A 26,061-nucleotide genomic window follows, 5' to 3' on the forward strand; every position below is an offset into this window, starting at 1 on the left:
TTAAAAATAATTTGAAGAGATTCTTAATTAATTGGGAATATTTTATGTCAGTAAGTTTTCTCCGTGTTTAATTTACGCTCTGACAAAATGCAATGGTAGAGTTAAAGCAGGATAGGTATATACAAACACACTTGTATTTGAATACAAGGTTGTGTTAAAATTTCAAAGCAATCAGTGAAGAACTCTTGGAGACTTAAGATTTTGAACAAACGAACATTTACATTTTTCATATTTGTAATAAGCATTTACTTTGTGGCTCGTTATAATTTACAATAAAAGATATAAATTTGTTTTAGACCACTTTAATTTTAATTACACTCTACCGGTTTCGGAAGCACCCTTCCTTCGTCAGGAGAGTATTAATTTTAATATTCTCCTGACGAAGTAAGTAAATACAATTAAAATTAAAGTGGTCTAAAACAAAATCCATTTTGTAATTTTGTGTTTGAATTTATTTTTATTTTTCTCAATTTTAATTTCAAGTTTTACACTGTTGAAAGCTTTTATAGCATGGTATTTGGTAGTGTCTTTGTCCAAAGCTTGAATTTACTGTCGGAGTTTTTATGTTTTCTTTGTACGCTTGTCTAACTGGTCTGTTAGTGTTATTTTGTGTATGTTGAAATTTATTTTTTTTGTCAAAAATGTAGTTTAGTAGTGTTTTAACGTATAATTGGTGTATATCTAGTACGTCACAGCTGTTGAATATTACATGGTATACCTTATATTGTAGGTAATAGGCATTAAAATCCCTTGACAAACGGAGTCTAGAAACGTTCGATTTCAAGCACAAAACTGGTTTTTATTTATTTTGTAAATAATTTTATAAGAAAGCAAAAAAGTTAATCAAGTGAAACTGTCACAGATAATCTTAGCTATAATACTGTATTTTTTAAAGTCGTTTCGTTTACGCGTTCATACATTTCTATTGAAAAATATTTTTTTTAGTAGTTTACATTTATATTTTTTATTGAGTAATTTATTTTTTTATTTGTATTCTACTCAAGCGAAACGATAGGAAAACCTTCAATTTATCTATAGCATATTTTTTGGTATTCATAATGTACACCAATTCGTTATAAAGATTAATCAAAATAGGGATTTAGCACTAAGCTTCGCCTTAACGAATGAATTGTTAGGTTTCTTTCGCGTTCATAAAAATCATAACATTTCCGCATTTCGCCACTGTTCACATGTTCCGATATTTAAGGAATTAACTAAAAGTTTATCAGGAAATGGTCTGCAATCAAGTTTTTAACCGGATTACCAATAATTTGAAGAGATTTTTAATAAATTAGCAATAATTAATTTTTCTCCGTGTTATTAATTCCATTTCCCAAACACTTATCTTACAAGGTGTTGTGAAGCATCAAATATTTATTATTTACGATTTTAGGTGTGAAAGGGTTAACTCCTCTTAACAAATGACCCCTGCAACTTGTTTGAGATATTATGATTGTGACGTCAGCTGGGCACAGGAAGAAACCAATTATTATTGAGACTTCGTATCGTAGAGTAAAGAAGAACACGAGAAATGCGATGTGGGCGTGTTTCCTGATTCAAAAGTCTGGCCAATCGGGAGTTAAGACGAGACAATATCATAAAATAAAGACAGAATCTCAAAAACGTACGTGAAGCAGTACAACATGTAGGTATGACTTTCCTCTTTACGAATATATCGTTCTGCCGATATAATAATGAAGAGAACCCTCTGGCAGACGCAATTATTTGACCGGAAAAATACATTATTTCTCACTACTGTTAAGGTGAAGCTTAATGCCAAATCACTATTTTGATTAATCTTTATAACGAATTGGTATACATTATGAATACCAAAAAATATGTTGTAGATAAATTGAAGGTTTTCCTATCGTTTCGCTTGAGTAGAAAACAAATAAAATAATAAATTACTCAATAAAAAATATAAATGTAAACTACTAAAAAATATGTTTTATCAATATAAATGTATGAACGCGGAAAGGGAAGAACTTAAAAAAATACAGTATTATAGCTAAGATTATCTGTGACAGTTTCACTTGATTAACTTTTATGCTTTCTTATAAAATTATTTACAAAATAAAAACAGTTTTTTGCTTGAAATCAAACGTTTCTAGACTCCGTTTGTCAAGCGATTTTAATGCCTATTAACAATATAAGGTATACCAATAATATACACATTTTTGGCTTGTAGCTTCCTCTTAGCCTACCAGTTGAATTCATTCAATTATCTTAACAAACGGACTGCAATCTTTAGAGCACAGGCGTCAGGTAGGTATGCTGTCCTTGTTCTATCGGTATTACAATGGAAGATGCTCTGAGGAACTAGCGTCATTGATCCCTTCGGCACCGGTGCGTAGTCGGGATACACGCCAAACGCGCGCCCAACATTTGTACACAGTTGACACTTGTCACATGAGAACGGGTCGCTTCTACGATTCGTTCTTAAGTTCAACAGCTCGGCTGTGGAACGAACTGCCGGCCTCTGTGTTTCCTCCCTCTTACAACATGGGACTCTTCAAGACCCATGTTCACTCCTTCCTCTCCACAAAAAGACCCTCCACACAGCATCCCCAAAGATGACATAGGCCCTGAGGGAAATTATTTTCTTCAGGGCCTCCTGTGTGGAGTAAATATAAAAAATAAAAATAAATTAAAAAATGGGTTCACCACAAATATTAGGTCGGCAGAACAATGTATATACTCGTATGTAAGCAAAAATCATGTTTGTTTCAGATCCGGACGTATTTTTCTTATACCGATATTAGAAGAGTCACAAAACCATGCCTATGCCAACTCTATAAAGAGTAGCACTCGCATCAGCCATTTTATTGATTATTCTCGTGCGGTCATTTGTTTTGGTTTATACATTCTCTCTCTCTACCCCTGCGGGGAAACGACGTGACGGTTAATTAAATATGACATTGGTTTCCCTTCAAATTTACACGGAGGACATTTCTAGAATGTTTATATTCAGTGGTTGGTATATTCTTGTATCAGACAGGACATGAGCTTTGCACCTAACCTTGGTGCCAATGTGCACGCTTCTTGTGAAATGTAAATGTAAAGGCGCGTCGTAGAAGTACAATGGACAAAAGGACCAATTGACCGGACAGTGGATGAATTGACAAATGCGTCGGGGGTTCAATTCCTCAACTGGTTATGTCCTCCTTCATTGTACAAGCAAAATCTTACGCTTATGATGATGTTAGTAGATTTTAAAATATTTTCAGGTTTGGTTGTCTTTCTTTCAAAGAAAGAAAAAACGATGTAAAATAATCTAGAATTAGGTAAGTTAGTCATTAAATTATTCAATTTCTAAGGGTGTTCTTTTTTATTGAAATCTTTTGTTACATTGGAACAGTTTAAAATAAATAGTAATTCAAAATAAAAAATACAAGAAATACAAAAGGATATAGGTATGTATAGTTAATTTTTTTAAATAAAAATACAACAAAGATAAATCCTATGCTTTTGTATAATAAATTATTTTGACAAATTTCTACAATTGAAGATTTTAAAATTATACATAAACTAATGGAATTAATAAACAAATGGACGGGAATTTGAACAATTTATCAAATTTAGAAGTTGATTTACAAGTTCTGTGAAGGTTCTATTTAAATTCTGTTATTATATCACTATTGGCCAGATGTTTCACAAAGCTGAAATAATAACAGAACTTGAAACATTAACTTTGAAATTTGATGAATTGTTCAAATTCTGTGAAACAACATATTTTTTTTTACTTTTAAAATATCCTTTCAAAGTTTAAAAAAAAACGTATTGGTTTGACTGAGGATTGAACCTTTCTCCCCAGCAACTGGAGTTAACAACGCTAATACCTCATTCTAATTTGGGTTGTACTGACATTTATTTCGTACATTAACTGTATTAATTTTTATTTTTTAAATATTATGCAACCAATTCCAGAAAAATCGTGTGTGTGCGCTTGTGGGCGCATGAGTATCGCCAAAAGTATATATAATTGATTTCCATCGTCAACGAGTATATCTGTCGAGTTTCAGCTCGATCTGATGTCAGGAAGTGGGTTGATTTCCACTTCCAAGATTCTGTATAATTAATTAATTCATTCAATCCAGAAAACAAAATCTAATTTCAAATATGTCAAATTATTATAAGCAATAATTATTAGACTGAAACATAAATATAAATTGAAAAAATCTTCCGAAAAAAAATAATTGCCGCCGACGGGAATTGAACCCGCACGCTTCTGTTTGCTGGTCAGATATACTAAGCCACTGTGCTACATCAATGTGGGGTTGCGGGTAATGCATTTTAATAGCTATTTCGTAAAAAATAATATTGAAAAATTGTCATGTTCACTAACTTGGCGACCATTACTATCGATGTGATACTATCAACATAGTTTTTAGGCTAGTTAAATTAAATAAAAGAAGAGGAAAAAACTAACCTAAAAATGAATTGTGTCAAAAAATGGCGTGAGCAAAAGATTTTAAAAAATTATCCGCATATTATTTTGAAAGAAATATACAGGGTGTATCGGCACGTACCCGACAAACTTTAACCAGCTATTCCTTAGTATATTTGGAGTAAAAAATGTTATGGGCACTTTGCTGTCTGGTAACATTTTTTTAAAATAAAAAAATTAATATTCATATTTTCACCACATGTCACCAATGTTTTATCCTTTGTCAAAGTTTGAAAACCCGTCTGGCAATATTTTGTTCGAGTTTCGTTGAATAATGTACGTACGTACCTACGTTGGCGCGCTTTTACAATCACAACGAAATGGCACGACACCATTCGTCTCATTTTTAACTATTATTATTTAATGTGTACGAAAAACGAGGACACTTTTTGACACACTTGCTAATAACAGCTGTTGAACACGAGAAACAATGCAAATGACAGTGACGGAGTGTGGATTTTCTATTTATTTTTTGTTTTTAATGGAAAAAAAATGTTACCGGACAGCAGAGGCGGCTCTAGGGATTCAGTCGTGGTAGGTCATTTGAAAAAAATGTGTGACTAATCTTTATTTGATATTGTGAAAAATGCCCATATATTATTAACTATATCAATTTGTTATAGAGTTTTAGAGTCGCGGACTCAAAATAAATATTATGTTAATATAATAAATTGGAAATAAATACACAATCCATGTACTTACGGCAAATTATTTTTAAGATATTAAGTTTTAATGTAGTTGTCCACAACATTAAAATAAATAAAATCAGTGTTTGATTCTATTTGACAATGATTTTTGACGTTTTTTGTTTTGTTTCATTCTAAATCGATAACAACATAAATAATTATTCTAATCCTTTCCCGAACTATGCAATTGAAAAACAACCATTGTTCCACACACTACAAGCGTGTAAAATGAAAAAACGACATTTGTTTATGTCACCATCTCTGTAAAACATATAATATTCACCGTGTTGTCTCCCCCACGGTCATGACCTAAGCGTCCCTAAACTTTCTTCGGAAGCTAATTTTTACTTCGACGAAAAATATAGTGCCATCTCGTTTATTCTATGGCGCGCGTAGGGACAGAAGATGCCAAATTGGACATTCTTTAAATTGACCCAGCGAATCGTGTGGACTTGTGAATGAAAGCTTCTATTAGAGACAACAGATGTCACTGCTAGTCACTCGCCGCCGCCGCTGTTTCGCGTTACATTTTAAATGTTTTGATGCACATAATTGATTATTATATTTATTATTGTTGTCTTATAATTTTGGGGGGTCAAACACCAATTGACCTAAGGGAAGAACCGCCACTGCCGGACAGCAAAGCGCCCATAACATTTTTACTCCAAATGTGCTAAGGAATAGCTGGTTAATGTTTGTCGGGTACTTGCCGATACACCCTGTATTTATATAAATAAAACTGTTAATGTTCGTTTGTCCAAAATCTTTAATCTCCCAAAGATCTTCACCCATTGCTTTCAAATTTTGATACAACATTGCATTCGAATACGCCTTTGTTTTGTATATACATACTTTATATAGATGTCACTGTTGGACATGAAAGCAATACGCGCTATTGTTTCTCTATCTGCACAGACAGACCGAGTCAGAGCAACGCGTTGTGGGGTACACTTATTACGGTTTGTTTCGGAGAATTTGAACAATTCATCAAATTTCAACGTTCATTTTCGAGTGCTGTGAAAGTCCTATTCAAGTTCTGTTATTATATCATTATAGGCTAGTTGTTTGACAGATCTGAAATAATAACAGAAAATGAAAAAATCATTCACAGAACTTGAATTTAACTTTGAAATTTGAAGAATTATTGTTCAAATTCTCCTAAACAACCCGTTCTTAGTAACTAATGAAATTAATTATTCGTAAAATCATTTCCAGTCAGTATCTGGACATTTACCAAATAATACATTACTGATGCGCGTTGTTTATGTATCGATCATTAAAACATCACCACAGAAAATATTCTGCAATATTTATTTATTTTAACAGTTGAACATTAACAGTATTAATTTAATATACAAAGGAGGATGGAAAAGAAACAGACCAATTATAAATGTTCACAGATGTGTGAATTAGTAATAAACACCAAGTATTTTGTGAATGTAGACTAAAATATAAAAAGCAGAACTAAGTAACAAGTATAAGAAAAAATGTAATAAAACTATTTATTTATTTATTGGACAATTTGTATAACGCTGCTTTTGTGAGATATCACCTCAGGGGCGCTTTACAGTTGATGCAAGTGTTACAAAAAATATAAATATTTCAAAAATAAAGTGAAGTTAAGTTAAGTAAAATGAAGAACAGGAATAGGTGAGACTCTGCAGCAAGAATCATGGGTGGTGAAGAAACTGGACCAGCTGCTGCAGCGAGAGAGTCCACCGCGTCCACCAACAGTGCCAGCACGAGGTTAGTCATCCGTCCAGGTGTGTGTCTCCTGCTAATAAAGCGCTGACACAATATCCTTACATAGATACCAGACCTTGGCAGCACCGCTGTGACGTTCGACGAAGATAGAAAATGGAGACTCTGCAGCAAGAATCCTAGGTGGTAAAGAAACTGGACCAGCTGCTGCAGCGAGAGAGTCCACCGCGTCTACCAACAGTGTCAGCACGAGGTTCGTCATCCATCCAGGTATGTGTCTGCTGCTAATAAAGTGCTGACACAATATCCTCGCATAGATACCAGACCTTGGCAGCACCGCTGTGACGTTCGACGAAGATAGAAAATGGAGACTCTGCAGCAAGAATCCTAGGTGGTAAAGAAACTGGACCAGCTGCTGCAGCGAGAGAGTCCACCGCGTCTACCAACAGTGCCAGCACGAGGTTCGTCATCCGTCCAGGTATGTGTCTGCTGCTAATAAAGTGCTGATACAATATCCTCACATAGATACCAGACCTTGGCAGCACCGCTGTGACGTTCGACGAAGATAGAAAATGGAGACTCTGCAGCAAGAATCCTAGGTGGTAAAGAAACTGGACCAGCTGCTGCAGCGAGAGAGTCCACCGCGTCCACCAACAGTGCCAGCACGAGGTTAGTCATCCGTCCAGGTATGTGTCTCCTGCTAATAAAGCGCTGACACAATATCCTCACATAGATACCAGACATTGGCAGCACCGCCGTGACGTTCGACGAAGATGCATTATTTATTTATTTTTACATTAGATACATTTAAAGAAGACATAACAGTAATAACATAGCATTATGAGAGCATATATTTAAAATGAGTAGGTACAAGTGTTATTACGTTTTTTTAGGTCGAATTTAGTTCCTTACTAGGCAGATTGCCTGTTCTAAGTAACCAAATGATTGTGAAATGCCAAATGTAATTTAATTTTTACTCTTTTTTAAAAATTAAGTATCCTTATATTAAGTTTTTACTAAATGTGACATTAATAGGTAAACATGTATAGTTTTAAGTGACATTATGTAATAGTTTTTCAGTCTTATATTAAGTTTTTACTAAAAGTGACATAGGTAAACATGTATAGTTTTAAGTGACATTATATAATAGTTTTTCAGTCTTATATTACGTTTTTACTAAATATGACATAGGTAAACATGTATAGTTTTAAGTGACATTATATAATAGTTTTTCAGACTCCTCCCTACCTAAGCCGATCAACCATTTAGTATATGCGTTATGCGTTTAGTATATGTGTTTAAAACCATTTTATTTGATATTTATTATGTATCTTAAGATCATTGAGTACTAGGCATATAGTTACAATTGCAAAGAGGAAGATTAAACAATAATAATATGGTAATTTATGTTGTTTGATGGAAGTAGATGGAGATAATGCTTGTGTTTGGTTCATATTGCCCAATGTTAATAATAAGAATAGTGCAATAATTGATTCGTGTGTTCTGTAAATGGCAATAATGTGATAAATATATTTATCGAGTTTTATTTCGGTTTGAATACAGTTAGGACGGGTTGTTTCGGAGAATTATACAAGAACATTTGTGTTTATAACTATACAGGACGGATAGAGTGGGAGACAAGTTTTGGTGTTGTAGCGGGATGGGGGAGGAAAGGGATGAGGGAATGTTGCATACCTATAATGTGATGCAATGAACTTGTGTAACGATAGTAACTAGCAGTGAATAATATGTCAGCATGTTTGTCTATAATTGCAAGTTTTTTTGTTGTACCAACTGCAGGTTCTCTTCATAAATTAGTTTTGATTGGAGTTGGCGTTGCATTTGTCAATATACAAGGTTTTCCAATAAGAGGTGTTATTTTGAATAGCCCGCTATTTCGGTAGATGTTACTTTTGAAGCTGTCATTTTTTGACATTTGACAAGTAGAAACTACGCCATTAGTAAAAATTGAACGAGTGAATCAAATGCAAATCATCTTGAGTGATGAGACCCATTTCCACCTCGGTGGCTTCGTCAACAAGCAAAATTGTCACATCTGGGGCTCGGAAAACCCAAGGGTTATTGTTGAAAAGCCTCTCTATCCGCGGAGTCATTGGACCTTACTTTTTCAAAAATGAGGCTGGAGCAACAGTTACGGTGAATGGATTGCGCTATCGAGAGATGATTAATGATTTTTTATGGCCGGATTGGATGGTATTGATCTGGACAACGTTTACTTTCAACAAGACGGTGCTACGTACCACACAAGCAACGAAACCATTGATCTTTTACGATTGAATATCAAAATAACACCTCTTATTGGAAAATCCTGTATAAAAGGGTTTGCTACATCTAGAAACTACAGCATTTTAATCTATGATAACGCGAATGGAACAATCAGTAATAATTGAAACGCTAGCAGTACTTATCTCAATTAAAAATATCGCTGTTAGTTACATCCAGAACGTAATTACTCCTTACTAAGTTAGTTTATTTATTTAAGTGCATAAAACAGATAAAAAGGCGGATATTTTGTTTTCCTCGTACCATTTAGTTGTGTTTGAAGGTGTGCTTATACTCGTAGTTGATTACAAGTGAAAATTTCATCATGAAAAGTGTTATTTAAGGTACATAAGTTATTTATCATAATTTGTTTAAATTATCATGTGTTGATTTGTTTGTATAATTATCTTAGGATGTGCAAGAAGCTTTTTAGCTTTGTTGATTTTAATTTTAAAAAATACAAATAGACTACAAACTTCAAATAATTGAACGCCGAGAGCTCTGTCGCGTTAAATCACAAAAATTCGCCACTGTGCGTCGCTTTGATGGTCCTTGCCAGAGGTCCCCTAAGGTTAGAGAATTTCAGAAGACACTAATTCCCCAATTCCCTGTATTTTAAATTCGCGGAGAGGAAGGGGTGGTTAGAGATTGCACAGAAGACCCTAATTCACCGAATACCCCACAATATATTTAAATCCATGGGGGTGGCTAGAGAATTTCGTAATAATTAATTCCTTACAAATTGTTCGCCAGATACTTTTTTAATGGGTTAAAGGGCTCTCGTGGAGCCCCATTTACATTTCATGCATCCACAATTTTTTTCCATTGTCATGAACACTTTCCAGGTCGAAATCAACCCCTGGGGATCGATACAGATCACTTTCGGAATGACTGGTTCATGAAGTTTGGTTTTAGCGAGGCGGCAGTCGGCGCACTTCCATGCCAGATCTCCCATTATTTCTATTATCTATGTTTCTATAATACATTATTGTTATGGCTAATGCCAACTAAACATAAACCACATGTTTTATTTAACCCATGTTCTTGAAAAAGGCCATCATTTCATTTTAAGTTTGTATGTTAGAGAATATAATTTGTTATCGCACTGTGAAGACAAATTTGAGAATTTGAGTAACTCATAATCTCAATTTTCACTACCAAAAAGAGTAAAAAAAAATAATATTATTTTTGAAAAATTGCATTTGAAATAATGAAAAAGCGCTAGAACCAACTATTCACTACCTTGATTTCTGCTGAATCGACCTTTGGGTAACCCCGTAAATTTTCATAACCAGCTACCTTGATTTCTACTGAACCTACCTTTGGGTAACCCTGTAAATTGTTATTACCAGCTATTACCTTGATTTCTACTGAACCGACATTTGGGTAACTCTGTAAATTTTTATTACCAGCTATTACCTTGATTTCTACTGAACCGACCTTTGGGTAACCTTTTAAATTGTTATAACTAGCTATTACCTTGATTTCTGCTGAACTGACCTTTGGGTAACCCTGTAAATTGTTATTACCAGCTATTACCTTGATTTCTACTGAACTGACCTTTGGGTAACCCTGTAAATTGTTATTACCAGCTATTACCTTGATTTCTGCTGAACCGACCTTTAAGTAACCCTGTAAAGTGTTATAACCAGCTATTACCTTGATTTCTGCTAAACCAACCTTTGGGTAACCCTGTAAATTGCGATAAATGTTTTTTTTCCCCTGAAAAAACTTTCTTAGAATGTGGGGTCGCAGATCTATGTGAAATGTGTGAATGAAAAAGCATGTTTGCGAGATGGAATGCTTGCCAGTTGATAAAAACAGTGTGAATTCTAGTATCGTCTTCTTATGTGTCTTATGTCTTCTATCTTATATTGTCATCTCCCAATAATGCCTGAACTAAAACTACCCACATCGCCTCATTTATGATATCAAACACCGGTCCCGCAAACATTACACTATGTGTTGTAGATTTCCCAATTCCCGTTTGTACCATTTGTTTCCGGACACTGTGTACGTGATATAAACAGCACAAGGTCCAGACAAAAACGCCTACGCGCGATGTGGTTGCTTCCTACATAAATTCACGAATCACAGACTTCCGGAGCAATAAACTATCTATATTGACTGACCGCACAGGCCACATAGGCGCGTCTGGTCTGCAAAGTATATATTTACGAGTTAATTTATTGTACTCATTTGTGATATAAATAAATTACTTGTGGGCAACATGTTCTAAAAATCGTCTAACGTAAAAATCTTAGAATAGGTATCTGAAACGTCATAGCCGTTAGTAACTGAGTTGACAGATGCATCTGGATTCTACCCAGCATTCGCGGTCCGTCCATACATGCTGTGGAATAATAAATATTTTAATATTTCTACAGTGACCTTAATGTGATTTTTTTTACAAAAACGGCGCTGTAAAAAATCATACAAATATTATTATTATAAGACATCTTGCATGTTATCGTCCCGTTTCAAAGAACGACACGATACAAACACATTCATTCTCAAATACTGTGAAACGCGTAAAACACACTGTGGTGTGAAAGCGATCTGTAAACTGAATCCAATATGCTAGAACGTACGATCTTTCCGCGCATGCGCACTGAGACCCGCAAGCCAATATCTTCGTCAACTTTATACGATATTAATGACAGCATCCAACGTACAAAAACCGTCTTTAATGCTCATAATATGTATAATGCACATAATCGTATACTCTATTACTAATCCATTGGATTGTATGCGCGCGCTGCTTTGACAGTTTGCTCTGAGCTTGAATACTGAAGTCGAAGGCGAAGCTTAATGCCAAAGCAATATTTTGATTAATCTTTATAACGAATTGGTGTACATTATGAATACCAAAAAATATTCCTAAGATAAATTGAAGGTTTTCCTATCGCTTCGCTTGAGTAGATTACAACTACAAAATTAAATTACTCAATAAAAAATATAAATGCAAACTACTAAAAAATATTTTTTTTCAATAGAAATGTATGAACGCAAAAAGGAAACAACTTTTAAAAAATACAGCATTATAGCTAAGATTATCTGTGACAGTTTCACTTGATTAACTTTTTTGCTTTATTATAAAATTATTTACAAAATAACTAAAAACCAGTTTTTTGCTTGAAATCGAACGTTTGTAGACTCCGTTTGTCAAGCGATTTTAATGCCCGTTACCTACAATATAAGGTATACCAAGAATATACACATTTTTGGCTTGTAGCTTCCTCTTAATGCGAAAAAGATTTGAGTCTCGGCCATTTGCGGAAAAAAAACTTATTCTGGATATTGGAAATATTGAGTTTTGGAGCTTAATGGATTTATGGAGATAATTTTAGAAGGTACCTAAATGTATCTTATTCGGGGGCTGGCCTCTAGATGTGCATATTTGATATCAAGTACGTAGTAAGTACGAGTATAAACATTTGATGTCCAGCATTCTTTCCTGTTCCTTCTACACCGACCGCCACTGCTACCCAGGCATCCACCGTGGGTTCCATGAAAAAATAACTAATTAACCATCACGCCGTTTTCCGCAGGGATAGGCAGAGAGGACCGACCGCCAAACAAGTCGGTATTGGAAAACACCCCTTGCCTCATTCACATTAATACGTTGTCTCGTACATACTCTTCTATTATTCTGACTCTTGACATGGCCCGACTCGAGTATCTGATTCACTTGGTCGTGCCATGTCTTCCTCGGGCGTCGCCGACTTCTGCTACCATTCACATTTGCATCATTACTGAGTTTTTTATATTAATGTGTAAAAAATTGTATATTTAGACAATGATCATCTTTAAGGCGATGCAATACGTAGTAATCATGTGTATTTGGTTTGAAAATTTGGTCGCCTAGAAATGTTTCAGATGCTTTAATTAAATACTGCGAGTAGAATACATCTTGGCCTTTGAAATAATCGAGTATTTTTTAGATAAGTCTTTTTATAAGTCCAGAAAAAAATAATGTATAAGGCCTATGAAAACTGCTTTAAAGTTCAAAATCTCCTACTTACGAACCCATTTTCGGTTATGATTTTATTGTATAATGTGGAAAATTAAGTTAAAAAAATATTTATGCCTGAACATCCACAAAATAAAATAAAAGGCACTTTTTGGCCATGTTTTTTTCTGGCATAAGTCAAAACAGGAGGATGGTGTTAAGCGGGAATTTAAACCTTATCGCCATCTACGTAAGGGGTGTTATTGATAACGGCTCGATTTAAAATATTACACGACGTAGTGCATCGCCTTAACTGTATCCTACAAAGATAGCAGCCAAAAAATATGCGTTAAGAAAATGAAGATAATGTTGATAGCTCGCAGTATGATGCAGTTTAAAATTACGTATGTTCATATAATCGAATTAGCTCAGTGGTAAAATCACTTCGCCGACAAGGAAGAGGTCTTGGGTCAAATTGCTAGATGCTACTGAATGTTTTTCTGTTTCAAATCTTTCGTTTGACAGTCGTTAATATTGTCTTCAATAATTAAAAAATTGTTAGGAGAAAACTTACTGATATAAACCTAACCAAATAAATTGACAGGTTTTCTAATAAACTATCAGTAAAACAAGAATGTGTTTTCATGAAAATTATAATATTTGCACAGTTCGTCATTGCGTCTTATCAGGACAAACGCAGGCGCATCAACACGTGTTCCGATATATTATGAATGCACTAAAAGTTTATTAGGAAACGGCATATTCATTTTTCTACGTGTATTGAAACTCAGTTATGTTAATATTTTCTTTACATTTCAATGGGTTAGCCTTAGTTTCATTCTTTCCTTTCCTTTAAAATACAGGGTTTTCCAATAAGAGGTGTTATTTTGATATTCAATCGTAAAAGATCAATGGTTTCGTTGCTTTTGTGGCACGTAGCGCCGTCTTGTTGAAAGTAAACGTTGTCCAGATCAATACCATCCAATTCCAGCCATAAAAAAATTATTAATCATCTCTTGATAGCGCAATCCATTCACCGTAACTGTTGCTCCAGCCTCATTTTCGAAAAAGTAAGGTCCAATGACTCCGCCGGACCATAAACCGCACCAAAAAGTCACACGTTGAGGATAGAGAGGCTTTTCAACAATAACTCTTGGATTTTCCGAGCCCCAGATGCGACAATTTTGCTTGTCGACGAAGCCACCGAGGTGGAAATGGGCCTCATCACTCAAGATGATTTGCATTTGATTCTCTCAAGTGAATTTTAATAATTTCAATGAGTTGTTGAAGCGTGTATCGTTCCATTTTTATTAATGGCGTAGTTTCTACTTGTCAAATGTCAAAAAATGAGAGCTTCAAAAGTAACATCTACCGAAATAGCGGGCTATTCAAAATAACACCTCTTATTGGAAAACCCTGTACATACATGACATCATACTCAAAGGTAGCCTATGCCATCTGTGTAGAAAAAACACTAAAAATACTAGTGCAACGCCGGAATAACCAACGCTTCGCCAGCATTCCAAACCGCTGGACTTGTCTGTTTTCTTCGTTCGTGTTTCTCTTCTTACGAACCAGCTTTAAGATCTAAAAATAGGCAATTCGTTTAAAAATAACCGGCGTGACTTCAGCGCATTTCAAATTTCAAGTCAGTTGTCGCCAGCTCCGTGACTTTAGATGCCGAGAAGTAATGGGGCGTCTTTTCCAGGATTGAAATAGATTTTACAGTTATGGCGCGATGGCAGAGCAATGTCTTTAACCCCGAATTGCCCGAAATACAAAAAAATATTCACAGTCTATTTAATGCTTCTTCAATAGTTGTATAATTACTTTGTGGCGTCATTTTGATTATACAGAGTTTTCCAATAAGAGGTGTTATTTTGAATAACCCGCTATTTCGGTAGATTACTTTTACTTTTGAAGCCGACATTTTTTGACATTTGACAAGTAAAAACTACGCCATTTATAAATATGGAACGATACACGCTTCAACAACGCATTGAAATTATTAAAATTCACTTGAGTGAATCAAATGCAAATCATCTTGAGTGATGAGGCCCATTTCCACCTCGGTGGCTTCGTCAACAAGCAAAATTGTCGCATCTGGGGCTCGGAAAACCCAACAGTTATTGTTGAAAAGCCTATTTATTCTCAACGTGTGACTGTTTGGTGCGGTTTATGGTCCGGCGGAGTCATTGGACCTTACTTTTTCGAAAATGAGGCTAGAGCAACAGTTACGGTGAATGGATTGCGCTATCGAAAGATGATTAATGATTTTTTTATGGCCGGAATCGGATGGTATTGATCTGGACAACGTTTACTTTTAACAAGACGGCACACAAGCAACGAAACCATTGATCTTTTACGATTGAATATCAAAATAACACATCTTATTGGAAAACCCTGTACAATTTATTCTATGCTATCTGACATGTACCCGGCGTTACTGAGGGTTATTTATAGGAAATAGACATATATCATGGTATTAGTTTTTTGTAGGCCATTTAAAGATATACAATTCCGTAGTACATTATTTTGATGTATCTCATAAGGTTTAGCCAGCGTTAGCAATGTAGTGCCCGAAAAAATATTTTTACGACTTGATTATAAAACATGGACTTTTCTCTACTTTCTTTAAATATAATATGCATGTTTGTTATATGTAAACCTTCCGGAAGAGATTCTCTAACTGATAGTGAAAACTCTATCAAAATCCGTTGCGTCGTTTAGAAGAACTAAGCGCACAAACAGACAGACGCGGATAGCGACTTTGTTTTTTTACTATTTTAGAGATGACATCATAAATTAATTTTACAACTTTTGCAGAAGCATTAATATATTTAATATATTTTTATGTGTTTTGGGCAATTCAAGGTTAAAGACATTGAAACGTGTAGATTATTATTGATTAAAATTAGTGTAAACAAAGTGTTTCATTTATAATGTCAGAATCCGAAATGTCCTTAACGCGAAGTATAGGTAAGACTTAGCTAGTAATATAATATGTACTTAGATGCAACACGACAGCTGCACAACACCATTAGGATGACTAGGTCCATAAATAAACCACTCACTAGATCGATAACTTCGTACTTAATATTATGATTCTTGTGTATTAGTATAAACATAAGTACTTAATCTTATGTGTTAGTAAACACATAAGTACTTAAATAATGATTCTTGTGTATTGGTATAAACATAAGTACTTAATCTTATGTATTAGTAAACACATACGTACTTAAAATTATGATTCTTGTGTATTGGTACAAACATAAGTGGTTAATCATATGCATTAGTAAAAACATAAGTCCTTAAAATTATGATTCTTGTGTATTAGTAAAAACATAAGTACTTAAAATTATGGTTCTTACGTATTATTATAAACAAAAGTACGTAATATTATGATTATTGTGTATTACTTTAAAATTAGTACTTAATCTTATGTATTAGTAAAACATGAGTACTTAATTACATTATTCTTATGTATTAGTACAACATAATTACTTAATATTTTGATTCTTGTGTAGGTATTAATATAAACATAAGTACTTTTAATCTTATGTATTAGTGTCAAACAAAGTACTTATAATTATGATTCTTGTGTATTAGTATAAACATAAGTACTTAATCTTATGTATTAGTATAAACATTAGTACTTAATCTTATGTATTAGTAAAAATATAAGTACTTAATGTTATGATTCATGTGTATTAGTAAAAACATAAGATCTTAATCATATGATTCTTATGTATAAACATAATTACTTAACATTATTTTTCTAGTGTATTAGTATAAACGTAAGACCGCCTCGAACCTTCAACTCCTGTATTAATAGTCTAGGATCTTAACTACTCGAGAACGAATTTCGTTTGCTCATTGGCATGGCGTTCATCTACTCAATTTTGTTTACAAATATAAAGCTTTAAATGTAAATTCCAAATCAAAATTAACGCGGTTAAAATTTACGAGAATCATTTGTTTACGTGTGGTCATAGAAAATGATTTATTACCGTTGAGAAAACTCGTAAACGTCTTTTACATTAAAATTAAGATTTCACAAATATTTATGCTCGTTTAAACAAACGATAAATTATACTGTCTAATTGACTTGGCGTGGAGGTTATTTTTAATGCGAAATCACTTGAGATCTTGCGTCTGCCGAGAGCTTGTGGATCTATGGTTTCTCTAATTCCCGATTTTTGGGAATGTTCAAAGATTCAAAGATTCTTGTACCCTGTACCTCTGCCACATTAAGCACTACATTCCAAATTTCTACCGATCTATAAGATATCTCTTATACACTTTACGTTTTAAAGAACCTAAAAAAATATAACTGGTTTTTGAAGATAATATCCATACATTTGTAGTCCCGAAATGGTAATTATATGAAATTCCTTCGATAGAAAAAAAATCGCAAAATTATTAAGGCGATGCACTACGTCTCGTATATTTTTTTTAATCGAGCCGCTATCAATAAGACACCTTACGTAGATGGCGATAAGGCTTAAATTCCCGCTTAACACCATCCAGCTGTTTTGATTTAGGCGAGAAAAAAACATGGCCAAAAAGTGCCTTTTATTTTATTTTGTGGATGTTCAGGCATAAATATTTAAATTTTTTCCGATCATTTTATAAATAACTTAATTTGCCACATTATACAATAAAACCATAACCGAAAATGGGTTCGTAAGTAGGAAATTTTGAACTTTAAAGCAGTTTCATAGGCCTTATAAATAATTTTTTTCTGGGCTTATAAAAAGACTTATTTAAAAAATACTCGATTATTTCCAAGGCCAAGATGTATTCTACTCGCAGTATTTAATTAAAGCATCTGAAACATTTCTAGGCGAACAAATTTTCAAACCAAAAACACATTTTAAATTACTACGTAGCGCATCGCCTTAAAAACAAATTTTGTTGTGTTATTCAACGAGTTATGTTATTCGCATGAAAAAGTTCACAGAATATCTTTAAATGCAATTTTTCAAGAGATTTTTTCACAATTAGTAGTAAAAGTTCAGAGATGGTTTGAAAGGGAGATATATAAATACGAATGTTAGAGGGAGCGCCCTAATATTAAAAAAACGATAATAATTAAGCGAAAATGATGAAAATATTTAATAAAATACGACTCGTTTGAAATATAGCAAAAAATCTCTCGACAAATGCTTTAGTTGCATTTAAAGATACACTGTGAATTTTTTCATGCCTATAACATATTAAATAACAGAACAAAACGTGTTTTAAATAATTTTCTGAGGTTACTTTGCGATTTTTTTCTATCAAAGAATTTCATACAATTAACGTTTCGGCATCACAAATGTATATTATAAATATCTTCAAAAATATTTTTTTTTTGTGACAAACTTAAAGAGTTAACGAGAAACTTGTTATAAATCTGTAGAAATTAGGTATGCAGGGCCTTAATTATTACGGTTTATTAATATGAGCTTTAACATTGGTATTTACATATATCCCTTTCAAACAATCATTTTCTTCTTTTTTAACGATTACTACAGAGCCTTAATAAAAATATATAACCACGCAAAATTGAGATTCGAGATCTTATCGTGATTTTCGAAGCGAATTCCTCTTTTAGGCTGGCCGCATACATACGTTTTTCGTATTCGATTTCCGAATTCGTTTTCCGTATTCGGACATCCGAATGCACGGAATCAGTAGAAAATACATTAACTGCCGCACACGTTCGTTTTAGTTCCGAACGGAACAAATTCCTTACGCACGTTCCGAATGCCAGCCGGCGCGTTCGGAGAAAACGAATGGAAAAAACCTAATGACGTCATGTGGAACGCAGCTATTGCATACAGTTTGTTTGTGCCGACGCAAACGTACGGAAATTTCCATTCGTAATTCAGTGTTGCCAACGGATCTTGACCTAATATCGCCGTTTCTCATACATAAGGTAGCGTAAAGTAGCCGAATTTGCTGTTAGGTGGGACATGTTTAAAATTGATGTTTTTACGTGAAAATAAAAAAATTTCGTGGGGGGGGGTGGCTAGAGAATTTCAAAAAAATAAAATTTATCCCCAGAAAATAAAAAAAAATCATGGGGAGGGTGGCTAGAGAATTTCAAGAAAATATAAAATTTGTCCCCGAAAAATAAATTTCATGGGGGGGGGGTGGCTAGAGAATTTCGGGACATGTTTAAAATTGATGTTTTTGAAGTAGCTTAATTGGCGACCAGTCGCCTTTTAGATTTTTTCGGTGCCGATTCTTCTCGCTCTGAGTAGCCTAAATGGCGATATATCGCCCTTGTTGGCAACACTGGTTCTGACGTTTATACATTCCGAATGAAGAAAAACGAACGTTTGCGCTAGTCTGACGGAATTCCGAATACGGAAAACGAATTCGTAAATCGAATACGGAAAACGTATGTTTGCGGCCATCCTTACGGAAAACATATCATTCCCTTGTTCACAGTATCCTAGAATATATATTTATTTTTTAACTAATCACTGGAACTATATTAAAAGAGGTTAACTTGTATGTTAAGACGAAGCTTAATGCCAAATCACTATTTTGATTAATCTTTATAACGAATTGGTGTACATTATGAATACCAACAAAATCTGCTTTAGATAAATTGAAGGTTTTACTATCGTTTCGCTTAAGTAGAATACAAATAAAAAATAAATAAATTAATAAAAAATATAAATGTAAACTACTAAATTTTTGAAGTGAAACTTCTTTACGCGCGTTATGCAATTTCGAGGACAGGAGTAAAACCAACTCATGACCGTCATGAAAAACCGTGATCATTTCGCTATAGGAGCCTAGCCAATATTATATACCTTTTTTAGGTCACTCTCCAAACTCAGCTTCGCGGTCTAGAGGTAGAGCGCGCGACTCTCGTCGTGAAGAACCGAGGTTCGATCTCCGCTTAAACTATTTTTTTTCTTTTTGTGATTTTTTTAATAATAATTTTTTTTAAAGTGATAAAATGCTTTTTTTAAAAGTGATAAGACTTTTAGATATTTTGACTATATGATATTTTGGTCGAATACGTAATAACCGCGGTCTAGAGGCAGAGCGTTCGACACTCGTTATGCAGGACCCGGATACGAATCCCATATTTTTAAAAATGTCGATGGTCAATGCAGATCGCTCTGTTGATTGCCGCGTTCTGTTAGGCAGAAGTCCTCGCTTTCGGATTATGAAAAAGTGCATGAGATCTTCCACGAGGATACTTAAGAGGAAGCTACAAACAAAAATATGTACAGGATTTTCCATTAAGAGGTGTTATTTTGAATAGCCCGCTATTTCGGTAGATGTTACTTTTTTGAAGCTGTCATTTTTTGACATTTGACAAGTAGAAACTACGCCATTAATAAAAATGGAACGATACACGCTTCAACAACGCATTGACATTATTAAAATTCACTTGAGTGAATCAAATGCAAATCATCTTGAGTGATGAGGCCCATTTCCACATCGGTGGCTTCGTCAAAAAGCAAAATTGTCGCATCTGGGGCTCGTAAAACCCAAGAGTTATTGTTGAAAAGCCTCTTTAACCTCAACGTGTGACTGTTTGGTGCGGTTTATGGTCCGGCGAAGTCATTGGACCTTACTTTTTCGAAAATGAGTCTGGAGCAACAGTTACGGTGAATGGATTGAGCTATCGAGAGATGATTAATGTATTTTTATGGGCGGAATTGGATGGTATTGATCTGGACAACGTTTATTTTAAGCAACGAAACTATTGATCTTTTACGATTGAATATCAAAATAACACCTCTTATTGGAAAACCCTGTACATAGTGCAGTATTAAATTTTGATGAGAAAAATTAATGAGTTAAATTTAGTCAAAACATAACAAATAAAATAACAGTATAGAAAGAAGCAATGACAATAGCCTGTTATGTAGTGACCTCATTAAAATAAGTGGCGTTAAAATGTGTTATTAATGCAACTTTATACTTTACAAGGGGCATATTAAAAGTATCTGCGATTTTAGCATAAAAGTTCCCAGGTGTGTGCAATCTATTTATAACTGAGTTATATCCTGAGACCGTGTGAAATAACATAAAATAGAAAAAATGTATTTTGCACAACGGAATTTGAACCCACTAACTTTTGATCTAAAGGCGGGGCTGTCCAGTTGTAAAATATTTACATGCTTGGAACATACCGCGGCGGTATTGATTTAGGAAATTCTGAGTGCATTGAGATATTCGCGATTCTCAAGTAGAACTTTGTAAGTTATTAAAGATATAAATACGTATTATCAACCAGCTTTTTATGCCAATTTTTCTTGTGGCGTGTGTCAATATTCCTTTCTACGTTTTGAAAGCCATTTTAAATTATTATTAATAAAAATCAACCTCACAAACAACTAGACCTGACAGCATCCAATTTTTACATTAAGGCGATGCCATACGTAGTAATGCAAAATCATGTGTTTTTGGTTTGAAAATTTGGTCGCCTAGAAATGTTTCAGATGCTTTAATTAAATACTGCGAGTAGAATACATCTTGGCCTTTGAAATAATCGAGTATTTTTTAGATAAGTCTTTGTATAAACCCAGAAAAAAATAATGTAAGGACCTATGAAAACTGCTTTAAAGTTCAAAATCTCCTACTTACGAACCCATTTCCGGTTATGATTTTATTGTATAATGTGGCAAATTAAGTTATTTATAAAATGATCCAGAAAAAATTAAATATTTATGCATGAACATCCACAAAATAAAATAAAAGGCACTTTTTGGCAATGTTTTTTTCTTGCATAAATCAAAACAGGCGGATGGTGTAAAGCGGGAATGGAAACCTTATCGCCATCTACGTAAGGGTTGTTATTGATAGCGGCTCAATTTAAAATATTACACGAGTACATCGCCATAAATAAATCAATGACAAAATATTGTGAGCAAAAACCGTGTAATGACATGTTTTGCATTGCAGATGTTGGAATTAGAAATAGGGATAGGATTAGGATAGATTACTCGAGGTTAGGTCGGGTCAGGTGTGGAACCTATAATCTAAATACTAATACGACAGATCGATCAGCGGCTGAGTTGGCATCGCGTCTAGTTCCCACCCAGGTGTCGTGAGTTCAATTTCTCGCCTAGCTAAGTCCTCTATCACGACACAGGCAACATTTCCACTTACCGTGATATTGTAGGAGATTTTTAAATATTGTCAGGTTATTCGTAACCCGGGATTTTTTTATCTTTATTAAAAAAACAAACGAAAAATGGCAACGTTCTTGACACCAGAGCGTTTGATGGAATGAGACGAGGATTTTTCGGGAACCGGACAACTTAAAACAGTGACAAATCAACAAGCTTTTGAAAAGAGAAAATATAAAGAACTAAAAAATGATAAAAAATAGATAAAATAGGTTAGGTTAGGTAAGGTTTACAGTCTGCTTTTTTCATCACTTTGAATGACTTTATATCACCTTTGAAAAGTGTGTTGATTTGTAACTAAACCGAATTTAGTTTCATTTTTGATTCTCCACTATAATCTGTGGTTAGGTTTTATGTTGTTGTGGGGTGGCTAGGTTAGGTTAGGTTGAGGATTTGGTATGTTATCTTTATGCTCGTGGGTTCCCACAGGCGTCGCGAGTTTAATCCACTCTCGGTTAAGTCAACAAGCAACATTTTCCAACCATAATTATGGTTGTAGGAGCGATTCAAAGTTATTCGTATATTATTTTTGGCCATTAACTCAACACATGATGTTCAGAGAAAAACAATTTCCCTCAGGGCTTATGTCGTGTTTGGGTATGCTGTGTGGAAGGTTTTTGAGGAGTGGAAGTAGTGAACATGTCGTAGAAACGACCTATTCATGTGACAAATGTCAAAGATGTACAAAGTTTCGCATGCAAACGAACAGAGTCTGCATAAAGTCAAGGATTTTTTTCAAGTATTTTATCAGAGGTTATTGGGTTTTGGGGCATTGTGTACTATTAAATGTGTCTTTCTGTAAATTATTTAATATCTTACCATTCTCGCTGAAGTCAGCATCCGTATCTGGACCCCTCAGCATAAAATTCTTGCTGCTGTTCTGATTCAGGATATCCGCTGGACTGGTAATCTCAAACCCACCTCCATCTGCAGTCATGTTCCAATGCCAAGCGCATGGTTTCTCGAAATCACACGAAATGCCAAGAACTTCGCTTGCTGAAGCAACACCCATGGAATTCAAAGTCTTGGCGTAAAAAGGATCGCTTAATTTCCTATTAAGTTGCCTGATTTTGTCAGAATAATTAATATGTGATTGATCGTGTTGTCCACTGTCGTATGAATTCACGAATTCTCCTTTATTCACCGTGGCAGTTTCTTCCAAGTTGGGTAAATATGCGTCATGATCGTTCTGTATGTTTTTATTTATCTTGTCTAATTGTCTTCTTGTTGCTAGTTCTCTAAGCGAGCTGATTGGGCGTCTTCCGACAGGTTTTAAAGAGTCTAAAGAAGGGTCTTTTCTGCTGAATGCGTTTGAGCTCGCTGAAGCATTTCTTTGAGCGCTTTCTCTTAGAGAAGCTCTATCAGATTTGAAGTCTTTACGTTTAAACGCAACTTTGTCTTTTATGGTGTCTAAATTTGTTTTTTCTAAGTTTCTTTTTGGGTTTGTCGGTTTTGACCCATCTATTTTGTATTTTCTAAGCTTTTGTATTAAGCTTTCTGTGCTTTGTGAGTATTGTATTTCTTCCAAGTCTGTTTCTTTTTCGTTTGAAGTCATGTCGGAGACTTCGAAATGTCTTCGTTTGTCGAAGACGGTTAGACTGGAATCTTCAATATGTCCTTCGTTGACTGGAAACTGGACGTTTTGAAGAGGGTCATCGATGTGTTTGACTGGAGACAGCTTTTGGTCTAAATAGTCACTTCTTCTTGTTGTTATTTGATAGTTATCAAGACCTTCTTCAAACATGGAGTTAGAAGAAGAATCTCCTTCGTAGTGTTCTCTGTCTCCTTTAGATCTTTCATCTTCTAAACCTCTTTTCGCAATTTCTTCCTCATACTTTATAACATCCTCGTAATCTTTATTCGATTCCTCGCCTTCATCTTTCCCCCCTCTGCCCGCCCCGGCTTGGAGCGGGCACAGTGTCACCACATAAATCAAAAAATAACAAACAAACCCCTTTTTGATGTGCGCCATTTATATGGTTATAGCAAACAGGGTGTCATACGTTGTCGTGATGGAAAAACGAGGAATCCATATTTTGATTTTCGAAAACATCTTTACAGTCCCATACTATGAACCCAACCGCAGATACTATCAAACTGTGTTCTTCCTGATTTCATAATCGAACTTTCAACTCAACAATCAATAAAAACACCACAAAAAGTATCACAATTTACGCTTTAACTATACTACTCAAAACAAACAGTTAAAATCTCAAATTAAATGGTTTTTCACCGAATTTTCCGGCACCCAGAAGAAACAAACTTGTTAGAAAATCAAAGATCTGCGCGTCAGAATTGAAAATTTGTTTTGTTCCAGCATTTACTTCATATGCGAAATACGTTTAACTTTCACAGATTATTATTAAATACACACTGTTCACAACACCTAGCACGAAATGAAGACGAAAAACGTAGCAAAATCGCTGACCTTTATCGCCATTTTAGGTACGTGAAACAAGCCCTTTATAAATCCGTACTTTCACCATTGAAAATTGTAAAATCACTCGCTACAACGAAAAGCTCGCACAATTCTACACTTGCATATAGCTTGGGGACTTTGTAAACGCTTAAAACACAAAAATACACATTTCACCAGATCTTAACATAGATTTTCAACGAAAATACAACAGTGAAAACATAATTTTTCATCGCACTCACAGTTTTTCGAAAAAACAGTCAAAATCTACCAATATTTAGTCCAATTTATGCTTGATTTCTCTGTATTTTTAACACTTATTTCCACACCTAACGACGTTTAATCAAAGCGCCGGCATCGTGGATTCATCCACATTTATTTTTGATTATACGGGTATTGTTAATAGTCTGATTTTAGCGAAATATACGGAGATGAATCTCTCAGAGAGGAGACGAACGGACCACGAGACGCCTAGCGGGATTCTGCGGAACTAGACGCCTGTACCAAATAATCGTTACTTTCCGGGAGCACTTTCAGGTATGGGAAGAAATCAGGGTTGCCAGTGAGATGGAAAATTTTGGAAAATCTATTTCCAGAAATTTTCCACGCGTTTTTTGGGTGGACCTCTTTTAGTGATTATGTACGAAATCAAAATTCGATATGACATGCGCATTTTAAAAACATATGTAAGAAAGGCAATTTTTTATTTCCTCTATCTACTATCAGTATGGTTTGAAAATATCGCTTGTATTTAAAATGAAAAAATAAAATAAATAAAAAAACACATGGAATTCATTTACATGAACGTTCGTTTATTTCGGTAATAACTTTTGAACGATTTGTTGTGGCGTCTTGAAATTTGGTAAAACTGTTCGGTCTGAAGTTTCTAGGCCAATGCAACAATTTTTAGCTCGCTATGTCATTTACAAAATGAATTATGGACCTGGAGATAGATTGCTGCCGAAACGGAGAAAATATTCAATAAAAAATATTCCTACTCAAGTATCTGGTTCACTCGATCGTGCCATGTCTTCCTCAGGCATCCCCGACTTCTTCTGCTATTCACATTTGCGTCATATATTCTCCTTACACTCCTTTCTTCATTATTTCGCTCCACATGCCCAAACCAACTAAGCGTGCTTTTCTTAAACCATCTCAATATTTCTCAAACGATCATACATGGTTTTACTATGCATACGCCTCAGAGATCTCATTTAATCATACGTTTTGTTTAATAATTATTATTATTATTATCATTTAATCTTATCGTATTAAAATGCGTACATGTGAATAAAAATAAAATAAGTAAATAATTCAATAATAATTTATCACGCTGAAATATGTTGTACATCGGACTGAGTCAAACAGAAGTGGCGCCATCTATAATCTAGCGATATCTTTTCTTCTCTATCTCTAAGTAGTACAAA

General features: G+C 34.5%; 1 protein-coding gene across 2 annotated transcripts in view; it reads right to left on the reverse strand.

Annotated features, from left to right (window-relative positions):
* The window catches only part of Alk (Anaplastic lymphoma kinase), a 92,070-nt gene extending 67,059 nt beyond the window's left edge, over positions 1-25,011 (reverse strand). For both annotated transcript variants that reach the window (XM_089649666.1, XM_089649667.1), the window contains exon 1: positions 23,038-25,011. In XM_089649666.1, the coding sequence (XP_089505792.1) occupies positions 23,038-24,190 (1,153 nt within the window). In that variant the 5' untranslated portion in view covers positions 24,191-25,011. The remainder of the gene's footprint in view (positions 1-23,037) is intronic.
* Between the last annotated feature and the right edge of the window lie 1,050 nt (positions 25,012-26,061).

Source organism: Hesperophylax consimilis, chromosome 30 (genome assembly GCF_061612785.1).
Source record: "Hesperophylax consimilis isolate HC1 chromosome 30, BYU_Hcon_1.0, whole genome shotgun sequence".
NCBI lineage: Eukaryota > Metazoa > Arthropoda > Insecta > Trichoptera > Limnephilidae > Hesperophylax > Hesperophylax consimilis.